This window comes from Ptychodera flava, chromosome 12, assembly GCF_041260155.1.
Source record: "Ptychodera flava strain L36383 chromosome 12, AS_Pfla_20210202, whole genome shotgun sequence".
Classification (NCBI taxonomy): domain Eukaryota; kingdom Metazoa; phylum Hemichordata; class Enteropneusta; family Ptychoderidae; genus Ptychodera; species Ptychodera flava.
This window is the reverse complement of record NC_091939.1, coordinates 29,768,561-29,790,476: the sequence shown is the minus strand read 5'-3', so window position 1 is coordinate 29,790,476 and position 21,916 is coordinate 29,768,561. Positions and strand designations below refer to the sequence as shown.

At 36.1% G+C, this 21,916-nt stretch overlaps 2 protein-coding genes across 4 annotated transcripts in view; both read right to left on the bottom strand.

Annotated features, from left to right (window-relative positions):
* Positions 1-661: 661 nt before the first annotated feature.
* The window catches only part of LOC139145574 (active breakpoint cluster region-related protein-like), a 56,881-nt gene continuing 35,626 nt past the window's right edge, over positions 662-21,916 (bottom strand). For 2 of the 3 annotated variants that reach the window (XM_070716806.1, XM_070716807.1), the window contains 15 exons: positions 17,838-17,929; positions 17,116-17,219; positions 16,234-16,293; positions 15,532-15,594; positions 13,877-14,022; positions 13,330-13,375; positions 12,545-12,613; positions 11,930-12,027; positions 11,223-11,327; positions 10,533-10,583; positions 10,162-10,336; positions 9,017-9,094; positions 7,711-7,845; positions 7,263-7,368; positions 662-6,710 (listed from right to left, as the gene is read on the bottom strand). In XM_070716806.1, coding sequence (XP_070572907.1) covers positions 13,891-14,022; positions 15,532-15,594; positions 16,234-16,293; positions 17,116-17,219; positions 17,838-17,929 — 451 coding nt within the window. In that variant the 3' untranslated portion in view covers positions 662-6,710; positions 7,263-7,368; positions 7,711-7,845; ... (6 more) ...; positions 13,330-13,375; positions 13,877-13,890. The remainder of the gene's footprint in view (positions 6,711-7,262; positions 7,369-7,710; positions 7,846-9,016; positions 9,095-10,161; positions 10,337-10,532; positions 10,584-11,222; positions 11,328-11,929; positions 12,028-12,544; positions 12,614-13,329; positions 13,376-13,876; positions 14,023-15,531; positions 15,595-16,233; positions 16,294-17,115; positions 17,220-17,837; positions 17,930-21,916) is intronic. The other variant, XM_070716808.1, reaches the window with a different exon arrangement.
* Positions 6,479-13,345, bottom strand: LOC139146270 (breakpoint cluster region protein-like). The gene is made up of 10 exons (XM_070717677.1): positions 13,330-13,345; positions 12,545-12,613; positions 11,930-12,027; positions 11,223-11,327; positions 10,533-10,583; positions 10,162-10,336; positions 9,017-9,094; positions 7,711-7,845; positions 7,263-7,368; positions 6,479-6,710 (listed from the first exon to the last, which is right to left on the bottom strand). Exons 1-10 carry the CDS (start codon positions 13,343-13,345, stop codon positions 6,479-6,481), a joined length of 1,065 nt encoding a protein of 354 aa, XP_070573778.1.

The window sequence follows — 21,916 nt, the reverse complement described above, 5'->3', positions numbered from 1 at the left end:
AAGTTAAAAATTGTTAAGGAACTGATAAAATTGAAAAAGCCTTTAGCAAAAAATATCTGAGTGAACAAATCAAGAGGAATTGTGGGTAGCCTCACTTACTGTGTATTCTCAACTAGAAGACTAGCCATGAATAATGAATAATAAACAACAATGAAATCTAAGTCTTTGATTGGTTGTAGCATGATGACATCATCATTCTTGCCAAATATGCTAATTTTAATCTGCCACTACATAATGTTTGCTTGGCATTACAATGTGTAAGTAAAAGCTCTCCTCCAGACTGTAAATGTCCCTCACTCGCAGTGCAATATGAATATTTTTGCACTTTTGGTTGAAGAATTGAGCAGCTTATGAGTGAAATGACTGCGAGACACTTGTGTAGTCCCATTAACTGAACCTGGCACTTGTGGTTGCACATTGCCTGTTGAAGAGAACCATGACAGATGCCACAATAGGAAGCAAGCCTCCTCCTCAGTTTTTGGCAGCTTTGCTCTGCGTGATCCCATGTCCTTGCAATGCACGCACAGATTGGTCGTACGGCTAGTGAAACCAAGCATGAAGAAGTGGATACAGTAGACATTAATGTGATGAAAAGAAAAGACCTTTCAATGGACATCACCGTCTTGAATCGGGATGAGATAAATGACGATAAACATGAACCTTTTTCCATATGTAAGTAATGGTTTATTTGGAAACCACAAGTAGCAACAGTATGCAACGACAATAAACGTAAATATACAATGCACATACCGAATACTGTATTGGTGTAAAACCCTACATTTTTCAACATAAAACACACACACTTTACAATGTTAGGCAAATTCAACATTGAAAATGAGGCAAGCCTAGGTTTGACTTTGAGCAAGTTGATATCAGAGTCAATCTCTCATCTCACCAAGGGGGATTAGATTTGTTTATCTGCATATTTATAAAAGACAAATTTATTGTTATCAAAATGCTTCAAAATGCTTGTATAAAATATGTTTGCTATGTTGTAAATATTGGTCTATATGATTGCTGGCAATTCCATTTATGAATCCACTCTTCTGAGTAAAAATTTACAAGGTTGCACTTTTTCATCTCTGATGCTGTTGTCATGGTAACAGCAGGGTCCAGAAGTAGTACATGTAGCTTTGTGAAAACCCATGCTGGCATTGCTAAGGTTAGTCTTCGTATTGATGCATTTCCAAAACACAGCATCTATGCTGCTCTTCTCGCTATAGTGATGATGATGACACTTTACATTCGGTAAAGTTGAAATTGAAAATACTAACAAAGTTACTTAAAACTGATAGAAATGGCTGTTACACTCTGTAGTGTCTTCATTCTGACACAATGGCGTTGTATATTCTGCAGTTGCTCTACTATAGTTCTATTTTGATTAGTTTGTGTGCTACCAGCTAACCCTATCAGGGAACCTCAATGGCTGAAAGTCAGAAAAAAGCTTGAGAACTATTTCCTTGTGGAAATGCATACATTGACAGAGGTCCTTTCTAACATTTCCTAAAAACTTGCACTGCTGAGAAGACTGGTTTCCTATAACATATCCGATTAATATATATTTTACATCACTTTCATTCCTGCATCTGCCCGGAACAAAGAGTGCAATGGTATTATTGTTTCTATGGAAACATGATACATTACGCACAGATGATACAAAATGATTGAATTTAAAGATTAGAACATGATATCTTCTTTTGCTACCCTATACACAAAAAATTTAACTCAGCACATTGAAAATATGATTTTATTTGCTTATTAAATCTCTATAAAAGGTCTATCTTTGCTAATTCTGATAAATCGTAAACATTTATAGAGAATGATTTTATCACAACTTGAGAAGACCAACAAAGGACAGACAAGGATACAATACATAGTACATACTGTAAAGCAACACTGCGAAGAAACAGTTACCGCGTTGTCTCTGTGAAAAAACTTCCATTCTACAGAAAAGGCTCACCCAAAAGTAATGATGAAATATCAAATTTTTGAACAATGTTGCTCGAAAGAAGTATACTTTGCTGCACATCCAAAACCTTGTTGAGAGGTGATTGGCAAATTATGATTCAGATTTTACTCTATTTGTCCAGCATCTTTGAAGCAACTACAGCCTCAGTTTCTTTCAGGCATAAATATAATTACGTAATTTGATTGCGCATTCACTTTTATTTCTGGAAAGGCCATTAAAAATTGATATTTGTGGTAGCTAGCAATTGAAAGATAAAAATGTATTGATCAATTTTGCTACATATTGGCTCAGTCGCTTTGAGTTTGTTAAAAGTGCACCTTCAAATTCTTGAAGCAATATTGTGTAGGTGGAGTATGTACGAAAACTTTCAATGCTCTTTAATATTCTTTGTTGGTGACATAAAATACAAGGAACACCACTTTCTGAAACGCTATTCCTATGTATGGAAGCTGAATTGATGTGTGGATAAATTCATTTGGTTACAAAATATCTGGGAGATGGAATGCAAGAAAAAATATTTGGTGCAAAATTCAAAATTTTGATAACCTCTGTATAAGATGTGCGAGACAAATGTATGACCTCTACTAAGAACTTACTATATGCCTAGTTGTCAAGACATACAAATGAAGACATGGAAATGTTTGCATGTAGTCATACAAATATGCAAATCACTTATGCAAATTATCACAGACTTGACCTATCGGTGCTTGTAAATTACGCTGTATGCAACATTTCCAGACAATATCAAAATTGATACATACTGTATATTCTGGAATATGATGTATCCAAAAGGGAGTGTTACAACTGACCAGTAAAATTGAATTTGGTAAAAAAGTCATTGGAAGGCTGGGAAAACTTGGAAAGCAATTGATTGCAGCTCATTCATGACAAACGTTTAGAAAAAATGTTTTACATTCCTTGCTTGAATGATCACCTTATATTTTTCTTGAATATCTTCATTTTGTTTCAATTTGTTTTCACGATTCAACTTGATCCTGTCTGTAGAATCTTGACACAATCTTGACCCCGATACAACCCTCGGCAAAAAGATGGGCTGATCTGGAGGTCAGTCATATTTTGACCTAAACATGACCCTTTGAGAGAAAAAAGGTGACACACAGGTCAGCTGTGCTCCATGAAAATCAAATTGTTTCTTTCTTTCATCTAGATTTATAATCAGTCTTTTCTACCATCAGAAGTTTGCTTTATAAAACCTAAAGCAAGAAAAAATGTCCAAAGTAAAATTCATCACCTTACTAAACAGCGACCATCACTGTTCATAGGCTAATATATTAAAATTGTAAACTTTTTGGGATAAGAATGCTGCATGTTTGTTTTGTCTGTAATGAAAACTTGACTTCCACAGCTAAATAAAAACCATAAGATTTCAGAAAGGCAAAATTATTTATGAATGTGTTGGTATTGGTTTTACCGGTAATTAAACCTTTGAGTGCAATAATTTTTCCCAACAAAATTTTAGTGTAACATTCAGCCAATTTCTAATTTTTTCTGTCATTTTTAAAATAATTTTGGACCAAAAGGACATCATATTTTATTGGCTACAGTTTTAAATCAAAATATTGGCAAAATGTGAAAAAAATTGACTGGGGTATGTTTTATAAAGGCAACAAATATTGAGTTTGGTGCTCAAAGGGTTAATATTCACTATTTGAGTTGCTTCAATCCTGCTTTTATACACAGAGAACCAATTCTCGGATTGCATACAAATTGGTTTTTACAATTCTGTATTGGTGCAAAGAATATTTGAACTTGCTCGTAATCAATCTTTGTCTCACGAAACACTCTGATGATTATAAAACTATAACAACGTACACCTCGATTAATTTAATAAATGAACAGGCTCCTTAAACAGCAAGTGCTCACAAATTAGCATCCATACTTTGCTTTGGGATGTTTCATTTTCAGTTTTTCAGTTTCATTCCTTCTTCAGGCAGTCTAAAGATGCCATTTAGCACTGACACTAATACTACAGTTGTGAAAATACACAAGGTTGAATCTTATCAATGATTTCGTACCATGATAAAACTTTTACTACATGCAACCATTGGATCATTTCTGAGTATTTTAACATTTCAGTGCGATAAGTGACTTTCTGAAATATTTTGCATATTGCAGGACATTAAATATGAGCATTTTTGTCATCCAAATAATGTCTATTCCAACTCCTGTCTTCAAAATATCTACAGTAGTGCAATTATGCTTGAGATATTGACATTGTATAAAACTTTGCTGGTGAGAGGGGTCAAAGTTGAGGCTTTGAACAACTGGGGTCAAAGTTGAGATAGTGATAAACTGTGGTCCAAGTTGATATATGAAACAACTGGTAATGTGCAGGTGGACACTCAGAAGCAGTGGTAGTGTTCAAAATTTGTAATTCATCATGTTTTCATTAAAACAAAGATTACTTTGAGGTTGTGATAATTAAATGTATGAGAGAAATGTGACGTATCCAAAATTAAACAATGATATGACAGAAATTAAGTTTCACATAGCTATCAAGATTTGGCCAAAAATTTTGGCTTCACTTTACTGTTGTACGAGTATCTCATTGAGTGATGCGGTGGCAACATTGGCGAATAGTTTGAGAATTCACCTGGGGCTACTGTGTTAGCCTTATCTGAAATGCCACTACTGCTTGGAGTGTGGTGCAAGTGTCTTCTCACAAGAAAGAATGCAGAGAACAAAAGAAATTTTACATGATTGTACATCCTTAAATTAAGGTGGTATGTGCCTCGAAAGTGGAAACTGACTTTTAGACTTTTGCTAAAGCTTTCTTCAACGAAACTTTCAACCATTCTTTCACCAAATAAAGAATGAAAATCATGGGACATCATACAAAATTTTGAAACTAGAGAAACAAAACTAACATTTACCAATATTTGAAATTCAAAATCGTCACCATCTTAGTGTTCACTCTATGATGATATTTTCAATTTATGAAAAAGTAATTAGAAAAGAATTGTAAAAATTTGACTGTCCGAATATCTGTCCCCGAGGTGCATTCTACCTTGATGTGAAAGCTGTGGTGTGTTCTAAAACTATGCAACTTGCCTGGCAAACAGACTATTTAACTTGCGTAACTTAGGATGCAACACAAATTTGACATTCAAAGGGCAGAGCATACAACAAAGCAAGAGACAGGGAAAAAAATCAAATCCAAATATACACAGAACACAGCGAGAATAAGTACATCTTTGATATTCCAGAGTTTACACCAAACACCGTAAGGGATGAGGGATAAAGTGAAATGCACAGTCATAAAACTTAACTATATTCATGTAAAACATAATTTGAACATCTGATATTGACCTTGCCTTGATTAATGTTTCAACAGGGGATCATAAAATCACTGAAATTTTGAAATAGATGTACTTTTTTGTCTCATAAAAAGATTTTTCAAAAATTTAAATGCTGGTGTACCGGTAGTATTTCATATAAAACAAGACAAGTGAGCCATAGGTTCACTTGCGTCAAGAGGGAGTTCTAACATTTGGGATTGTTAGCAAACTTCATCAAATATAGTTTTCCAAATGCCGATACCAATATCATGATCTTTTTATCCTTTCTGATTGGAAAAAATGAACAGGGCATGGCTACGAAGGTTGATTCTATTCTGCTTTAGAAAATGTAAATAATTTGAGTTGTTAAGTTTTACAGAGATTGAAAAGGAAATATGGAAAATTTTATGTCTTGAATAAATATGGCAAAAAAAACCTTTTTAATAATGATTTTCACGTTGATTTATACACTACTATAATGTTTACAAAGGGAAATTGCTTTCACTATGAAAAATCTGGGCAGTTCAAAGAAGTGATACAGCAATATATGAGAAATCTTTATGATCAACGTACAATGTATAGATCTACAATCTTGATGGATTGATATGACAGTAGATATACTGCATTGAAAAGAGTATGGGCAGTTTTGTAAAATGAGTAAAGCAAAACGGCTTTAGGTACGGGAAGGCTCATATGTTTCCAGTTAACACCAAGCCATCTGAATATCCACGTCACTAACTTTCTTCCAGATACTCCCTGTGCATGTCAGCTCTTCTCTTTGCGATGTATTGCTTGATGAAAGTTAGCAAAAATGGTCATCTCACCATTTGGAAAAAAACTACTCGCCAGTACTTCTACCCTGGGTTAGCCATGTGTATGACATAATGGTACAATTATACATAAGCGTCTACCTATATTGTACATCTAAAGTTAACCACCACTACTCTGCGAGATTGTAACAGCGCCCTCTAGTGACAGAGAATCAAATACCAATACCTGGTATCGCATGGTCACATGTAAAGTAATAATCAGTATTTAACTTACACTTATAGACAAAAAAATTTCAATAAATTACTACTTGAAGTGTCTCAGTTCTCAAGCTCCTTGCATACAGGGAACGGCATGGCTATGACAAATACATCTTTGTCCTGAAACTGGATACTTGGGGCTTTGGAAAAGCTGATAAAATGTCTGGTTTCTGCTTTGAAATCTACAGGTCATGTGACTCTGAGGTGGGCAGCTCAGCTTTGCCTTCCAGATAGTAGAGGAAGACTCCTACTTGTGCCATGACGTTGGTGAAACACGTCGCTTCAAGGAGCATAAACGACTGGCTGCTGGCGTTCTCTTCATCAACATTAACCGACGGCCTCAGGAGATTTGGACCGAACACTGTGGCAAGGTTGTGTAGCGTCATCTTGTTTTCAATTTCATTATTGGCAACTCTGAAATAGTCAAAGCAGAATGATATAATAAGATAACTGAGACTAATAAATGGTCAGAAATACATAATTTACGGAGATGAATTTCTGCTATTTACATGGCCAGCGTAGTTTCCATGTAATTTTTTCTGGGGTTTTGACCTCAATACTTCTGACATGCACTTTCTTGGTTTCTCTGTAAAAACATGTAAGATTGCCCATTTTATGCACACCATACAGATTGTACACATTATCATTGTTGACAAGCAATTTAAATGTCTTCTTTACAAACATATATACAGTGTATCTTATTTACAAATATATGGAGTACCTGATAATAGTTTTAATTTTTCAAAATACTTGAAAAGACTGCTACAATCCATGCAGCCTTGCTGAAGATTTTTATTTTGCAGAAAGCTGGAGGCTTTGTAGTGATGAAATCCTAGAATGATAAAACTGAACTGCAAAGAAATGCATGGAACAAAGTTGTATGTATTGGGTTGTCAACCAGTACACCACCGCAGACGCTGATGATCACAGAGGGTGCTAGCTAGACTGATTACTCGGTCAACTTACCTTCGGAGGTGTTCCAACAGATAAATAACAGTACTTTGATTGGGTTCTGGTAAGTTCTCCAATAGCGACACCATACAATTCTGTTTTGCATGGACATCTGACAGCCCTGCGAAGGAAACGAAATAAAAGTGATATTAGATCAGAGATCTCTTGCAATAAAACTTTCAAGGTGCTGATAAAATAAATTGGTCAGAGAAATCAACCCATTAGAATCATCATATATAACCTTGGGTGTGTGCTGTTATTGCAAATGAGAACAACTGACCACTGTTCTTTTCTGACATGTATAATGTAACTTTCAAGTGAGTCAAACACTATACCACGTTGATAAAACACATGATCTCTTTCACAATGTAAACAATAGATCGCTGTCCTCAGCTATACATTGATAATGGACTTGAAATGACACTGGGGGGATAGATAACTGGGTTCTGGTAAATTCACTTACCAAAGCCATTGACAAAGTTATTGTAGAGTTCATTGGTAAAGAGTGGTTCTGGCAGTTCACGGAAGTACAGCTTGACGACGCAGGCTATTGCATGAATGTCACTTTCTGCAACCAAAGTGTCAACATTCCTAGCATCTGAAAAAACAGAGCAACAACGATGTAGAGACAGAACACTGAATAAACATTTGCAAGATTCTTTGATGAAATGCTTAACAGAGTTATCATTAGCCACTCACATTCTGATGCACACTGTCTTTGAAGCATTAAAATCTTCAAATCTATATACAGTGTATAATAATTTTCAAATATTACACTTTCCTTGTGGTCTAGACATAGAGCAAACTGAGCCAAAAACTGTAGTACTTGAATTGTGATTACGGTAAGGATATCTTGAAATTTTTGAGCTCCTGATGGATCGCATTTTGATATGCTACGTACTTAGATTGCCAACACTGCCTTGTTCATATATGATTTGGGATGACATGTATTTGTCTAAAAACAAAATATTTTTGTGTGTTTTACCCTTGTTGACCTTAGAATAACTGATTACAAATAGGGATGTTCTAATCCCTAGAAGGAATTACACTTTGGGCAAATTTTCCTTTGACTATCACGGTGGCAAAATATGGAATGAGATACCACATGATATCCGTAACATACCTAATAGAAACAGCTTCAAAGCGAAATTAAAAGATTACTTGATAACCAATCAGTGATCCACCAAATTTACCTTGCTACATTTTATTCTTTTTCTCCTTGTTACGTGTTTATTGTTCTTTCTGATAGCTAATTTTTCGCCTCAGTTCTCCACATTAATCTGTTTTAGTCAGTACAACACAGTGTATTTACCGTGCGTTAATTTACAAGTTTATTTTGTTTACTTATTGTAAAAGCCCTCTGTATTTTACGTTTGCTTACTTTCTGCACAGTTAAATGGGAAACAGATGATGCAAGCTTCACTTAAGCTCTTCCTGTTTTCCAGCCATAGATTACATTCCAATGATTATATAGCATTACCTTTTCTGCAGAAATGTCACTATTACATTTTTTTTTTTTTTTTTTTTTAAATATCACACCACTCTTGACATTCTGTACGTAGTACGTCTCGTATTTCTATGGCAAATAAACGAACATATTATTACAGACTATCAAATTTCATTAAATATTTCTGTTCTTTGTTGTGTTTCAGAGAGTAAAAACTGTAATCTGGGTTTCATATACATCAAGATACATCATGGTAACACTGGTAGATACTATTAACAGTCAATGTCCTCGCAAGAAAACTACACAACTTAAGTTTACTTACTGTTTTCAAATGCCTTCTTGAGTTTCTGAATGTCTGAAGTTACTCCAGAAATCCTGTAAATGCCCAGTTCAGACAGACCTGGAAAGAAAAATTGGAGTTTATCATCAGATCTTATGCAACAGATAATGGTGTCACTCAGCAACACAAGGTAAATACATGAGTTATCGGCTCTATTTGATGGTACATACTTACAAGCTGATTTTGTGTATTCATCCACATCATGTATAATCATTAATGTCTGCGCCCCCTGTGGTGAGTGCTTAAAGCCCCAATAGCTGCTAATTTTATACATTATTTTCATGATTTTATTTTCAAACCAAAGTTGGTTCATGTAAATGCGCTAACTAAAGGACGTGTATTGAAGTATCACTGCTCGCTGATTTGGACCATGCCTACACGTTTTGACAGGCTTAATAATAAACGGGTGCCGCACCCATAAAATGGCGCCCCCGCGGGAAAATACAAAAAACAATAATTCCTGCACATACACATCATGATCATACCAGAAACAAGCATGATACTATTTACCTGAATGCACAACACACGATGGCCAACATTTTGTTGTTGTAATCTTTATTTTCTCTGTCATATGATTAGTTTTTGAAAATGGCGGGAAATCTAAAATGACATTAAAACCTTTGAATGTACATGCCTATTTTGACACTCATGGCAGCGTTATACACTTTTTTAGTCTCTAATAGGTCTTATTCAAAGAAAACTCTTGGAAAACTAAGGATATTTTGAGATCGGTTTGGTAAGCATTTGCAGCTATTGGGGCTTTAAAGCGTGGCCCATACTACGTCACAAACACATAGACAGATTGGTTATGGTGAAGTAAAACAATGTGCCACAAATTTGTGAATAATTTCATTCCTGCCCTATTTCAGACCTATGTATAATATCCTGTATGTCCCATTCAGCAATGTGTGGATCCAGGCATACCTAGCATGGAATACATCAACTACTGGTAAAGGAATTACACAAATAAATGGACATTTTCTCTTTCTCTATGTTCCAGCCGTTGTGAAGAAGCATAACTACTAGTACAACTGGTGTAAATATGGCAAAGAATGCAAATGATGATGATTGTCATAAATTGCATTGGTTTTAATGCTAAAAGGCGCTGTTTGGAAAACTCTACTTACCTCTACGTTCAATTTCAGAACAGCAGGTTGTTATGATGTTTGGAATATTGGTGCCCTCTCTCTTGGTGACCTTGCCAATTTTAACTCCAAACACACCTCCACTCCGCTTAGATTTAAATCTCTTCATGGTTTGACGGCCGTGTGAGTCATAATTCATTGATACTGTCACCTCAATCTAAAATGGAAAACAAAATTTCAGTACATATTCAATTGACAGTAATACAAGCAAATATTGCAATTTGCAGTTCTGGAGTCATGAACAACACTCAAATGGTATATTACTGATGCATGGTATTATAAGATGTTTCACCATAATACTATAAATAGTCAATACAACAAGCACACCTGTACTTGTAGGTCGGCAAACTTACCGAGTCCAATTTGACAGCTACCCTGGTGTCTTTCTGATTTAACTTTGGCATCTGTCGATGAAGAGATAAGAAAACATAAAACACGGGACACTTAAATAATGAGGGGACAGCTCTAAAATGACATACCTTTTTACAAAATAATTGATGGTGAATATATACAGCACCTTGCAGAACCATGCATGCTTGCACACAGAATTTGGTATGCAGTGTTCTCCCAAGGATCAAGCCAAAGCATGGCCGCTAATTGCATAACCATTTGCATATTCCTTAATTTATATTTTCATATGGATAAAAGCATGCACATGCACCCACACATGCATGTACACTCACAACAAAATGCAATGGTAACGCACAAGTATGCAGTTTGAACATCATTGAAACTCTTTATTACACTTAAATAAATCACCACAGTATTGTAATTACCATGACAATAAAAACAGAAGATTCAAACAGTAAAATCTGCAGCAAGTTCAGATTGAAAGCAAGAAACGGTTCGTCTGTTTGGAGTATCATGAATACATTACATATATTGCAAATTGTCAAAAATAAATTGCCGATGAAGGAGGAGGAAAATTCACAAGTTTAAGCTTTGCACCATTCAAATGTCAAATATCAAAAGTTTTATACACCATGAATAATTTTTCATCACGGGGATCAATTTCAACCAGGGTTCATCCCCCCAACGCTTACCTCATGGGCACCTTTGCCAACCAGTGTATCCCCATTCGTTGAGTCTTCTTGTCTGTAGCAGAGGATACGCAGAGTTTGTGCTCCATCGATGTCTAACTCAAACTCCTGTAGCATAGAACAAAGAGACTGTCAATCATCAACTGTGTTTGTCAGGCTATAGCTTGCCAGTCTTCATACAGCCAACAATTCTGTCTTCTCAAACATATGGCAAAGTTATTTTATTGCATAAAACACAGAGGTTGTTGTTATATTTTGTAGTTATATAAAAGTACAATAGGCAATGATACCAACATACTGGCTTGCTATCATGTTTTATCAAATAAAAGAGATTCCTTTTGTCTTGTTGATTGTCTCCAATCACTGACAAAGTAGCCATGACCTTGCAATACTCATTTTGTCAAATGGATGTTATTGGTTATAACATGTATATTTCAGTCATGCACTGAGTCAGTGCGCCCTCTAACAGACACGGACTTCTGGAAACTTTGCATCAATTTGATGAACAGTGGAAATTTCTTTGCCTCAGCCTACATTTCACATGTGAGCCGAAAGATCCGCTTGCGTCACAGGCAGTTTTGTTGCATTGTGGCACATCATATTGGCTTAGAGGGCACAGGGCAGTGAGTTGATCCCATGAAGCAAATGAAATGACACCTCACTGATATGATCCATTGCTGGCACTGATGTAGATCTCAGTACTACATTACCTGGTTCCACTCGGCTTGTTTGGTTGCAGGACTACAGTTTGTCTTAGCAATCAGATAGAAATGGCCATACGAGTCCACTTCCAGACAACAGTAATAGTCTGAAGAGAAATATACATACCAAATATGAGCTAGAAACAGTCACAGATGAGTGTGTATTTCATAATAACATGGTTTTACAGACGTCATAGTACAGTAACTGCTGTGACTAATCTAGAGAATACACGCCACTTCTGCTAGCTATCACTTTCACATAATGACATAAATGTTAGTGCACCAGAATTGGACCGTCTTCAGCATTTCCTGTCTTTTTGCTTTCAACGCTTTACATTTAACAGTACATGCTAAATGGCTGATGCTGTAAGTTTGTCATGTCCCAGACATTTAAGCAAAACTTTAGACCTAAAGATAATAAACATCTTCCATGTATGTTTTTCACGATTTAACAAAACTCTGCAGCATAGTATTCCATAACATGAGTGTTGAATAAAAAAACTGATTGTCTATTAAACATGAACACTGGCTAAAATTCTAAAAGTAGAATATTTTATTAAAATCTGAGTCATGAATTTGTTGATGACTTTTTCATGAAAATGTATGTAGTTTTTGTACACTTACTTCCTTCCCTTTCAAAATTAGTTGCAGAGTGTACGTTAACTTTGAGGATACCACTCATTAATTCTTCATCTGGAGAACAAAAAGTAAATATTTTATCAACATTTGTCATTCAAGACACTTGTATACTCCTAATGATTGGATGATTCTACGAGAACAATAAACTCAATTGTTATTGAAAAAATACATGTTTTTTAATTTCAAATTAAAATTCCCATTATAGAGGTCAAAGGTTTGCACAGAAATCAATAAGAAGTATGAAGATTTGGTGGTGAAATGGTCATAGCATGGTTTCAACGCCTTTGGAAAGTACCTGTAGTTGTTCAAAGCAATTTCAGTATGCTAAGAGACATACTCAAGTAACTTTGTTGCATCATGTCTAAAAGTCACAGCTGTCTGGTTTATGTTCAATGTATCAAAAAGGTAAGTACAGTGAAACCTGTCTAAACTGAACCCTGTCTACACTGAACCCTGTCTAAACTGGAAACCTGTCTAAACTGACCCCTTTTCCAATTCAAATTGAACGCTATGTAAAAAGGACCTCTATAAACCAAATACCTCTCCATACTGAAGTTTTCTTAGTCTCTGAACAGTTCAGTTTAGGTAGGTTTTACTATGCATAAATCTGCTGATTCTTAAACTTGTCATTGAAACAACACACAAACATCCAGAGATATGTTTGTCTAAGAATGCAAGTTCTAAAGCTTTCCGTCTCACAAAGTAAGCACAGATTCAAGTCCCAGACTAAAATTCCCCTACTTAATCAGGCATCCCAGAATTCCACTCACCATCTTTGATGATCATGGATGTGACATTCTGATGCAGTGTCTTCACCTATTGATGAGCAAAAATATACGTCTTAATACCGTTAAAGCATCACCATCACTGTAGATATGTTTATTTCTAATGTCGCTGACTTTAGCTGATAAGTTTAACATAGATACATAAAGGGGATGATATGAAGTGAATTTGTTGGAAAATATCAACATTAGAACAGCTTTCAATACTGTGGCAGAGGAGTCAGCTGGCTACCATAAGACTCTACACACACTGACACCTTACATACGTTCTAAACCAGTGCGGCCTCTAGTATGCATCTTCTTGGACTATAGATCTTATATGAATTTTCTTGTGTCAAGAACATCACTGAGTTGTTGGCATGGCAACGGGAGGGTATGCACATAGTTCGAAAATCAGTCTATTGACATTGGTCAACAATGATTTGATGTCCATGATACATGTATGTGAAGGAAGGCACTGTTGAAACATATTTACAATATCCTACACTGTATAAACAAATAAGTATTAGGAAAAGATCATGCTGAGAAGACGTACCTTCTGCCTTGCAGTCAAAGACTGTATTTCATAAGCTGACACCGGTGTTGAGTTTGATGGTTAGCCTTGATGTTCGTGATTGCCTTTTCTATTGATTCTCTCCATTCAGATCTCTCGTAGTCAGAAGACATCAACAGTGTATAAGACTGAAAGTGATAGCAGAAGGAGTTGTAAGTTTTTCCAAAGTGGCTGATCTTATACGATAAGATGATTGGAAATGTCTGACACCATCATCATAAAGATATTAATCAGTATTATACATCTATCATCAAAAAGAATAGAATTTTGTGTGTGCTAAAAAGGCAGTAGAGAACACCTGTTCTGTAACATTTATCGCTTCCAGGCATCCCCCACCAGACCCCCACATATGCAGTGCATTCTGCGGCTACATATGTGTGTTCACTGTTAAACAGTTTCATAGGACCGATTGCCAGAATATGTCTCATGCTCGGTACGTGTACACTGCAGTTCACTGCCAATCCAAACGCTTGTAAAAGATCGCGTTTCATACTTGCAATACGAATCGGAAGAAAAACTGTTGAACTTGCACTAAAATGGTCAATATCTGGCAAATTTGACGCTGCAGTCGCGATTGTAAGATATAGAGTAGCAAGGTTATTATGAAAATACCGCATAGGATGCGCGAGGACATTGGTGTAACATATCGCCTGACACAAATACAGAGTAACTCTTTGAGATGGCTTTGTGCCTGTGGTATGTGCAAGTTTTCATTACTTTTCTTCACTTCAATACAGTACACCATTACTATCTCACACCATCCCTGTAAGTACTTCTTAGAAACTCTCCAAGTTGTTTGTGACTAAAGAAGCACGTGAACAACTTTTCAAGTACAACAGATACTTCAAGAAGGCTAGACATCAAAAATGCACTTCCTTGTTATCGTTCATTATCACAACAAAAAAAACCCCTGAAAAATATGAATAAAATATGAGGAAAAGTGTTTAGGCTTGATTTCACTGTGAATACAGATTGGGTCACTAGTTACTGGCAGTAATCCAAGCATCCCATGACACAACACTGCCATACATGGGCAGTGCAGCTCTACTGTGTATTGAAGTGGGAAGCCCCTACTGTCAGGGTAATGCTACTTAAACATACATCTAAAAATAAAGCCCTTTATTTTTAGTATGTTTGACGTATACACGCCACAGTGTCACAAACCTTAGACAATTTTATGGACACAACAATGCCATACACGGAAACAGATGTTCGACTTTTCCTACTTTCTCATGCATCACTAACGTTGCATGCATAAATGTTTGGCTTTCAATATTGAAATAAAGAGTCTGCAGGTGTTCCTTTTCAAGATGAAAACACAATATGGAGGACAGGAGTTCAGCATTTTATTTATGAAAATGAAATACTACCAGTTCATTTCATCATCCATAAGTTCCATATTAGAAGCACAGCAAATCGAAACACACTCTGACCTGTTTTCTTGTTGAACGTTGCACTAAAAATCTAAGCTGTACTGAATTTATAAATTTCACCCACATGATGCATATTTTCGTGTTCACCTTCCGATGAATTTGACCTCATTTTCACAGGACACATTGTATAGCTTTAAACCAAATCAAAATAATTTTACTAGAATGCATACAATCATGATTGTCAGAATATTCCAAGATCCTCACCTTGCCATCTTTGTTTGCAAGACGTAGAGGTAAGTTTGGTGATATCAGTAACATTTGACCTTCCTGTTGGAAAATACAATGAAAAATGTGTTATCAGCACAATTTATTTATTTATCTGTTCTGTTGTACTTCAGTGTCTTACAAGCCCAAGGGGCTGGCTGTGTTGATATTGCTCGTTGTGTATGTATGTGTTTTATTGTACAACGTAAGGACGCTTAAAAATAATGACTAAGACAACTACAACTAGTCAATGGACTGATCACCCTACCGCTGTCAGTATGTTGTTTGTATATCTATCTCTCCCTCCCTCCCCTTGTCTGTCTGCCTGTGTGTCTATGTCTTTATCCCCTTCCCTCTTTCTCCAATCCATATGGGAATAGTTGTGCATATGTTAGCAGATGCTACAATATTCCTCTCTCGTAAACTCAAGAACATTTCCTGGTACCCAAACCTCTGAGCACTTTTACTTTCTAATTTTGGAAATCTCAAAAACCCACACTTTCACAACTTCCGGGCACTTCCTGTTCGTTCTCAGTATTTCATTTTGTGTTTATTTTATTCACCCTTATCATTATCTGATCTTTCCACAAGAAAATTTTACGTGTGAAACTGCTTAAATCAAAAATTTTCAATAAAAATGGGTGCATATCAAGGAACTGGTAGAGACTGTACTACGGTAATAATAAAATTTGCCAGTCTTACCATTTCTGCCAGTTTCTTCCTGTTTTTGTCAATGTTCTTCTGGGCTCCTTTGTTGGGCTTCTGCAAGATTGAACAGATTTCAAACAAACATCTGTTTAACACAAGGGGCATTTCAATTTCTGCAGACGCCACTTTTGCTTCTCAAAAAGTTTACTTTCCCTTCAAAATCGTCTCAATGTTCACATATTTATGCAAGTCAGTACACTGACAGTAAAATATGCCGATAACACAGACAGTGTTTGTTACTATTCCATTCTCATTGTTCTGTTTAGACATTTACATTGTACCACTGTGTTTGACTATACTTCTGGTTGACCTAAAACCTTTGACCCCTCCCTAAGCAGGAACCATTGACATTTTTGCTTAAACTGGAAACTAAAGAAACTCCACCCATTATATCAACAATACTGAAGTGGAATATGACATTTATTCTCAGCTCTATTGCTTTAGTTTTATAATTTACGATATTAGTGTGATGGATTGGCCAAATATAGTAACAACTCATACTTGTAATTATGAAACTCCAACACCTTCAAAACTAAAACCAACCACATGTACTACGCAATTACAAGGGACAGTAGACCAACATATCACGTTTTCACCTGAGTTTTTGACAGTCTACAAAATTTACAATTTTTCCTCATTTTAACAAAATCTTTCTCGGTGCACACTGAAGTATGGACAGAAACAGCAGAAGATAATTTTTAACTTACACATATTTCCCTCATTGTGGTGCAAGTGCAAGTATATGCATAACAAAACTACAAGTCAACACTTGTTTTGATCTTCAAATGACTAAAAACCAAGCTTCTACACTCCACTGAACAAGGAAGATTTGAAACTATCTCTGAGTTGGATACAGGATTTTATAACTCTGTTTACCTTGTTGCCTTCTCCCTGTACACTGCGTATTTGCATCTTGGTTTCGGCAATTCTTGCTCTCAGTGTCTCAAGGCTTTCCTCACCCGGCACCGGAACTGGAGTGGCTGAACGTGTAAAATGAAGTCATAAGTTTACATTTGTGCGGACAAATACATGCATCTGTGCACACTTGCATATACATACAAATAGACAAACAGACACCGACATACATACATACATACATACATACATGCATGCATGCATGGATACATGGATGGATGGATGGATGGATGGATGATTGTTTAAAACAGGATTTTTTGGCACTCTCCTGGGTATGGCTTTTGAAAAGATTTAAAAAATTTCAAGAAATTTTTACCCAACAAAGTCACATCAAACATACTGAAGAGTTTGTGGAATTGTTTGGTGTTTTGTATATACTCTGACATAATTTGTTACAAGACAGATGACTGTCATTTCAGCCTGATTTCTTTACTGATAGCAAAACATCTTTGAGTTTGAAACAGAGATGATCAATGGAAAACATTGAAAGATGATAAACTCATCTTTCATACTGACTGAATTTTCTTATCGATCGAATTTTTGCCCTAAAAAGATTTATGTGACACTATCTACAGCAACATGGAGAGAATATTCTACTATGTTTGGTATCAATTCAACTACATGTATATGTACTATTGGGTGTCTTTTTTCTGATGCCTTAAACTTTCACAAACAGTTCTTACCAGGGCATTGATCGTCTTGCGGGTTCAACAGCAGATCACTTACAGGTATGTACCACTTGCAATCATACTGTTCCTTCGGTCCTGATAGAAGACTGTAAGATAAAGACAAAGTATTGAAGTCTTGCAGCCACTCACAGCTCAGTTTTGGTCCGCAAATGCTATTATAAAACCCCTATATTGAGATATTGAAGTCATGGGTTTGGTCTGATAAACTTTGCTTTGACCTAAAATACAGGTTTTCTGTGTTGAGATGTAGTCCCTTCTGTTAAATATTTGTGGGTAACCCTTTCACCTTGATCAGAGTTTCCATTCGATATAAATGCTATGAGAGTAGATGTGTCTTCCAGCTGACTTGGCTCTGTTTCATACTAGATCAAAATACAAATTTTTATGCCGTATCTTGCTCTGGTTTATGAGTCAGTTCTGTTCAGCCCTGTTCGACTTCTTCAAATTCAAACTCAGTGCAGCGGAATGCACAAGACAGGGTACTGCCCTTCCGTTAGTTTTCATTCAGTTACAGTGTTACAAGAAAAGATGACAAGTTAACTCCTATCCAAAATCTCCCAACCATATCTACATGTATCTTCAGATTATTTATACAATGATCTTGTTTCACTGGTGATTTTCACTATAATTACATGTATGTTTGATTGGTAGTCAGTTAGTATGTACAACAAAATACAAAATGTTTAGTTTTTCAAGCAAACTGAAGCAAAATCAATTTCAGTTCCACATCAAAACTCCCAAAGGTGTATATTTCTACAAAATTACATTTAACAGAAATTCAATCATCATTCAAGAACATGCATACTCTTTCTTTGTCACTCTATCTATCTGTCTGTCTGTCCATCTGTCTGTCCACCTGTCTGTCTCTTCCTCTCCCTCTCAGATGTGAATGTGCTTTTAATGTAACTAACGTCTCACTGGCCAATGTGATGAGCCCTTTTCTACTGGCATCTTAAACAAAAAAGGCTAGTGAAGCATGGCTACAAGCGGGCTAATTTGCATCATTTCAAAAGCTGTTATCTGATTGGTTGGCTGAATCTTACCATTGTAATTAAATTGTACAAATAGGCTCCCTAAGTTGCTGTGAATAGTAACTCAACCAATCGGATATAACCTTCCAAGCCAGCTGCACATCAGCAGCTACAAGCCTCATTTAGCTTGGATTTGTTGTTGAGGGCGCCAGTAAAAAGGTTCATTATGTATTAAAGCCAGTAAGTAGGAAGAGTCAAAATTTAGCAGTACCATCAATCAGTATTCAGCTGCTGATCAAATGACAAGTTTGTTTACATTCATTGACTTCCTTTTTTTGCCATACAAGGTTCTGTCAACCTCTGATTCATGACAGCATTTCATTTCAAATTCCTGGTAACAATGTCAGCAAGATTAATCACAAGTGAAAACAAAAGACATACTTTTAAAACTTAGGTCGACAAAACTCATCCACAAATCAATTACTGCCAATTACGCACACTGTTTTCACTTACACGTAGGTTACGTGAGCTCTCACACTCTTAGTTTGTCCTGATTTCAAGCCCACCGTTTAATATCCTGTTTTCAGTACATTATCTACCTTATCTTTGGGAACAGTGTCATGTATTTTCGGCGACCAGTTTCACATCCTAACCTTTCAGTTACCTTTTTCAGGTTTTATTTTGTTATCTATGGCTCACACACTCTGGAGTTCATAAACCAATAATTTCCTTTGTTTGTTATTGATACTGTTTGCATGACTTGGCATATAAAGCCTGTGATTCAATCCAAGTGGTGCAATGTTTCATACAGAAGTTCTCTGTATCAAATTGTTGGCTAACAAAACTGTCCATACCTGACAATGACAGGCAGCAAATGCACACCTGGTAACAAATACTACCACATTTGGTCTGAATTTCACAGTAATACCAGAATACACAAAGCATAATAGCTTTCCTATTTATTCACATGTACCTGATGTCCTGTAGCTAGTTACGAGTTCAACACACAGAATCACTGGAAAGAGTTCTGGCTGTTTTAGAAATTTTTCTGAAGATCCACCATTGACAGTCAACACCGGGTAAAATAATGTTGACACAATCAAAATAAGTTCAAAGTTTAGTGAAATCTCTAAAAGCACCCTGCATATCCTAAAATGTGTACATATCTCTGACAGTCAGGCAACATTAAACTTTAAAATCCATGCCTGCTTTCTGTACATGGCTGTAACAATATGCACGTACATAGCATTCCATTTTAATATTCAAACTTCTCTACATCTTACACACACTGAAGAGAAATTATCAAAATTCTGGTTTTACAATAGAGTGCTGCAGTAGTTAGAGTGACCGCTGACATCTGAGGGATCTTTTGGCTGGTCCAGAAGTGACTCCACAACTTTTGGTTTCTTGCAGCTACAAGTTTTGTCACCTTTGAAACTCCAGAAATCAAAACAGTGCACTCCACACTCAACTCCCTGTCTTTGAAGTCACGTCAACAAGGAAGTTGGGGACTGTTATCAGTATGCAGTGTTATCCCCGAGGGGTTTCGGTCAGATGAGGTGGACCACACCTCTGTCCTCGAAGCCATTGCTATTCATATGTAAATCTCTCAACAAAAGGCTACTTTCATGGTGTTAGAGTACACACAAATTATACATTATCATTGTATGCCCGATCGGTCTATACCTATTCGGTACCATAATTCCACCCACAAATGACTGTGAAGGTTTTACTAAACTGGTCAAAGCAACCTGTGAAATAACTGACTCAGTAATTAAAATGACAAAAAAACATCTAGTAGAACAGTGAAATGCTGTATACAATTTGAATTCAATTTGTGACAATCGTTCAATGGCTGCATTTCAAAGAAATATCAATGAAGGGCAAGGAAGCCGCACAAAAAATCTGGCTCTGCTGACATGAAGCACAATAGGAAGCTCTGATCTACCAATGTGGATATCTTTACTAATGTTTATTGAACTACAGATGTGGAGAGGTGATAACCGAACATTTTTGCTCACCCTGGGAATGTGATATAAGATACTCAGGTGATATCATCCGCGAGATTGTAAATTTGTCTTCCTGTGATTTTTCTTAAAAGAAAGGAACACATGACCTCCAAACCAGGAAACAAGGACTAAAAAAATTAATTACAGTTGGACTTATTGTAAAAGTAATGGCACCATGGTTTTATCAACTCTGGCAGCCTTCTATAAATTACTCTTTGGTGATCCAATTCTATTGCTAGCTACAGATTCAGCCAGCCAGTTACATCAATTATGCTGGACTACAGTCTGACTTTGTCTATTATATTCAGACTTTGACAGAATGACAGAGATGTCAGGTGATTTGAAATGATGTATGGACTCAGTAAGATGTTCAAATCTGATAAAAATGTTTCATATCTCCTTACTAACTGATCAAAATATGAATCTGATGTAGTGTATGACTGATCCATTGGCCAAAAACCAGGAAATGACCGAATGTAAATTTTTCACGTGTCAATCTCAGCAAGCAATAAAACAAAAAGCCAACTACACATGTGTTCTCGTCCACAAATACCATTTTGTAACACCACAATGTCACAGAATTTTCCTTGTAATCAAGTACTTGATTGTACTTGAATTTTAGATCTATATCATACCTGGAAATCATCACACAGTCTTTAATGTCAAAAGCCAAAATACAGAGAAGTTTTTTGGACACACACAATCTTCACTGTACATTCAAAGTCTGCCACTGGTGCATGCTCTAGAAATTGAAGTTTTCATATCCTTGTTCATGTGAAAATCGAAAGTGTAGTTTTTCACCAAAAAGTCTATATTTTGAAATATCTCCATTGATAAATTTTAGGTATTTTATGTCTCTGATTCTAGACTTTGCATAATCATCCCTGATTTTCATTCTTGACAATGAAAAAGAATGGTTCAGAGTTTCCATGAGGAAAGTCCTGAAAAAGCTTGACACTTTCAATTTCAAGGCATGTATAACCTTAACATACAAAGGCTGATGAGGGTCATAAGGTCAGAGTGCAGCGACTTGCTTATTATACACATCATCCACATCTGAATGCTGTATACACCTTGTGTTTCCAGCTAAAAA

Excerpts from the sequence above, each read along its gene's own strand:
- LOC139146270 (XM_070717677.1), bottom strand. Across the intron at positions 9,095-10,161 it reads TTCTGAAATTGAACGTAGAG|GTCTGTCTGAACTGGGCATT; the intron begins GTAAGTAGAGTT and ends TTTTCTTTCCAG. Across the intron at positions 7,846-9,016 it reads CAAGAAGGCATTTGAAAACA|ATGCTAGGAATGTTGACACT; the intron begins GTAAGTAAACTT and ends CTGTTTTTTCAG.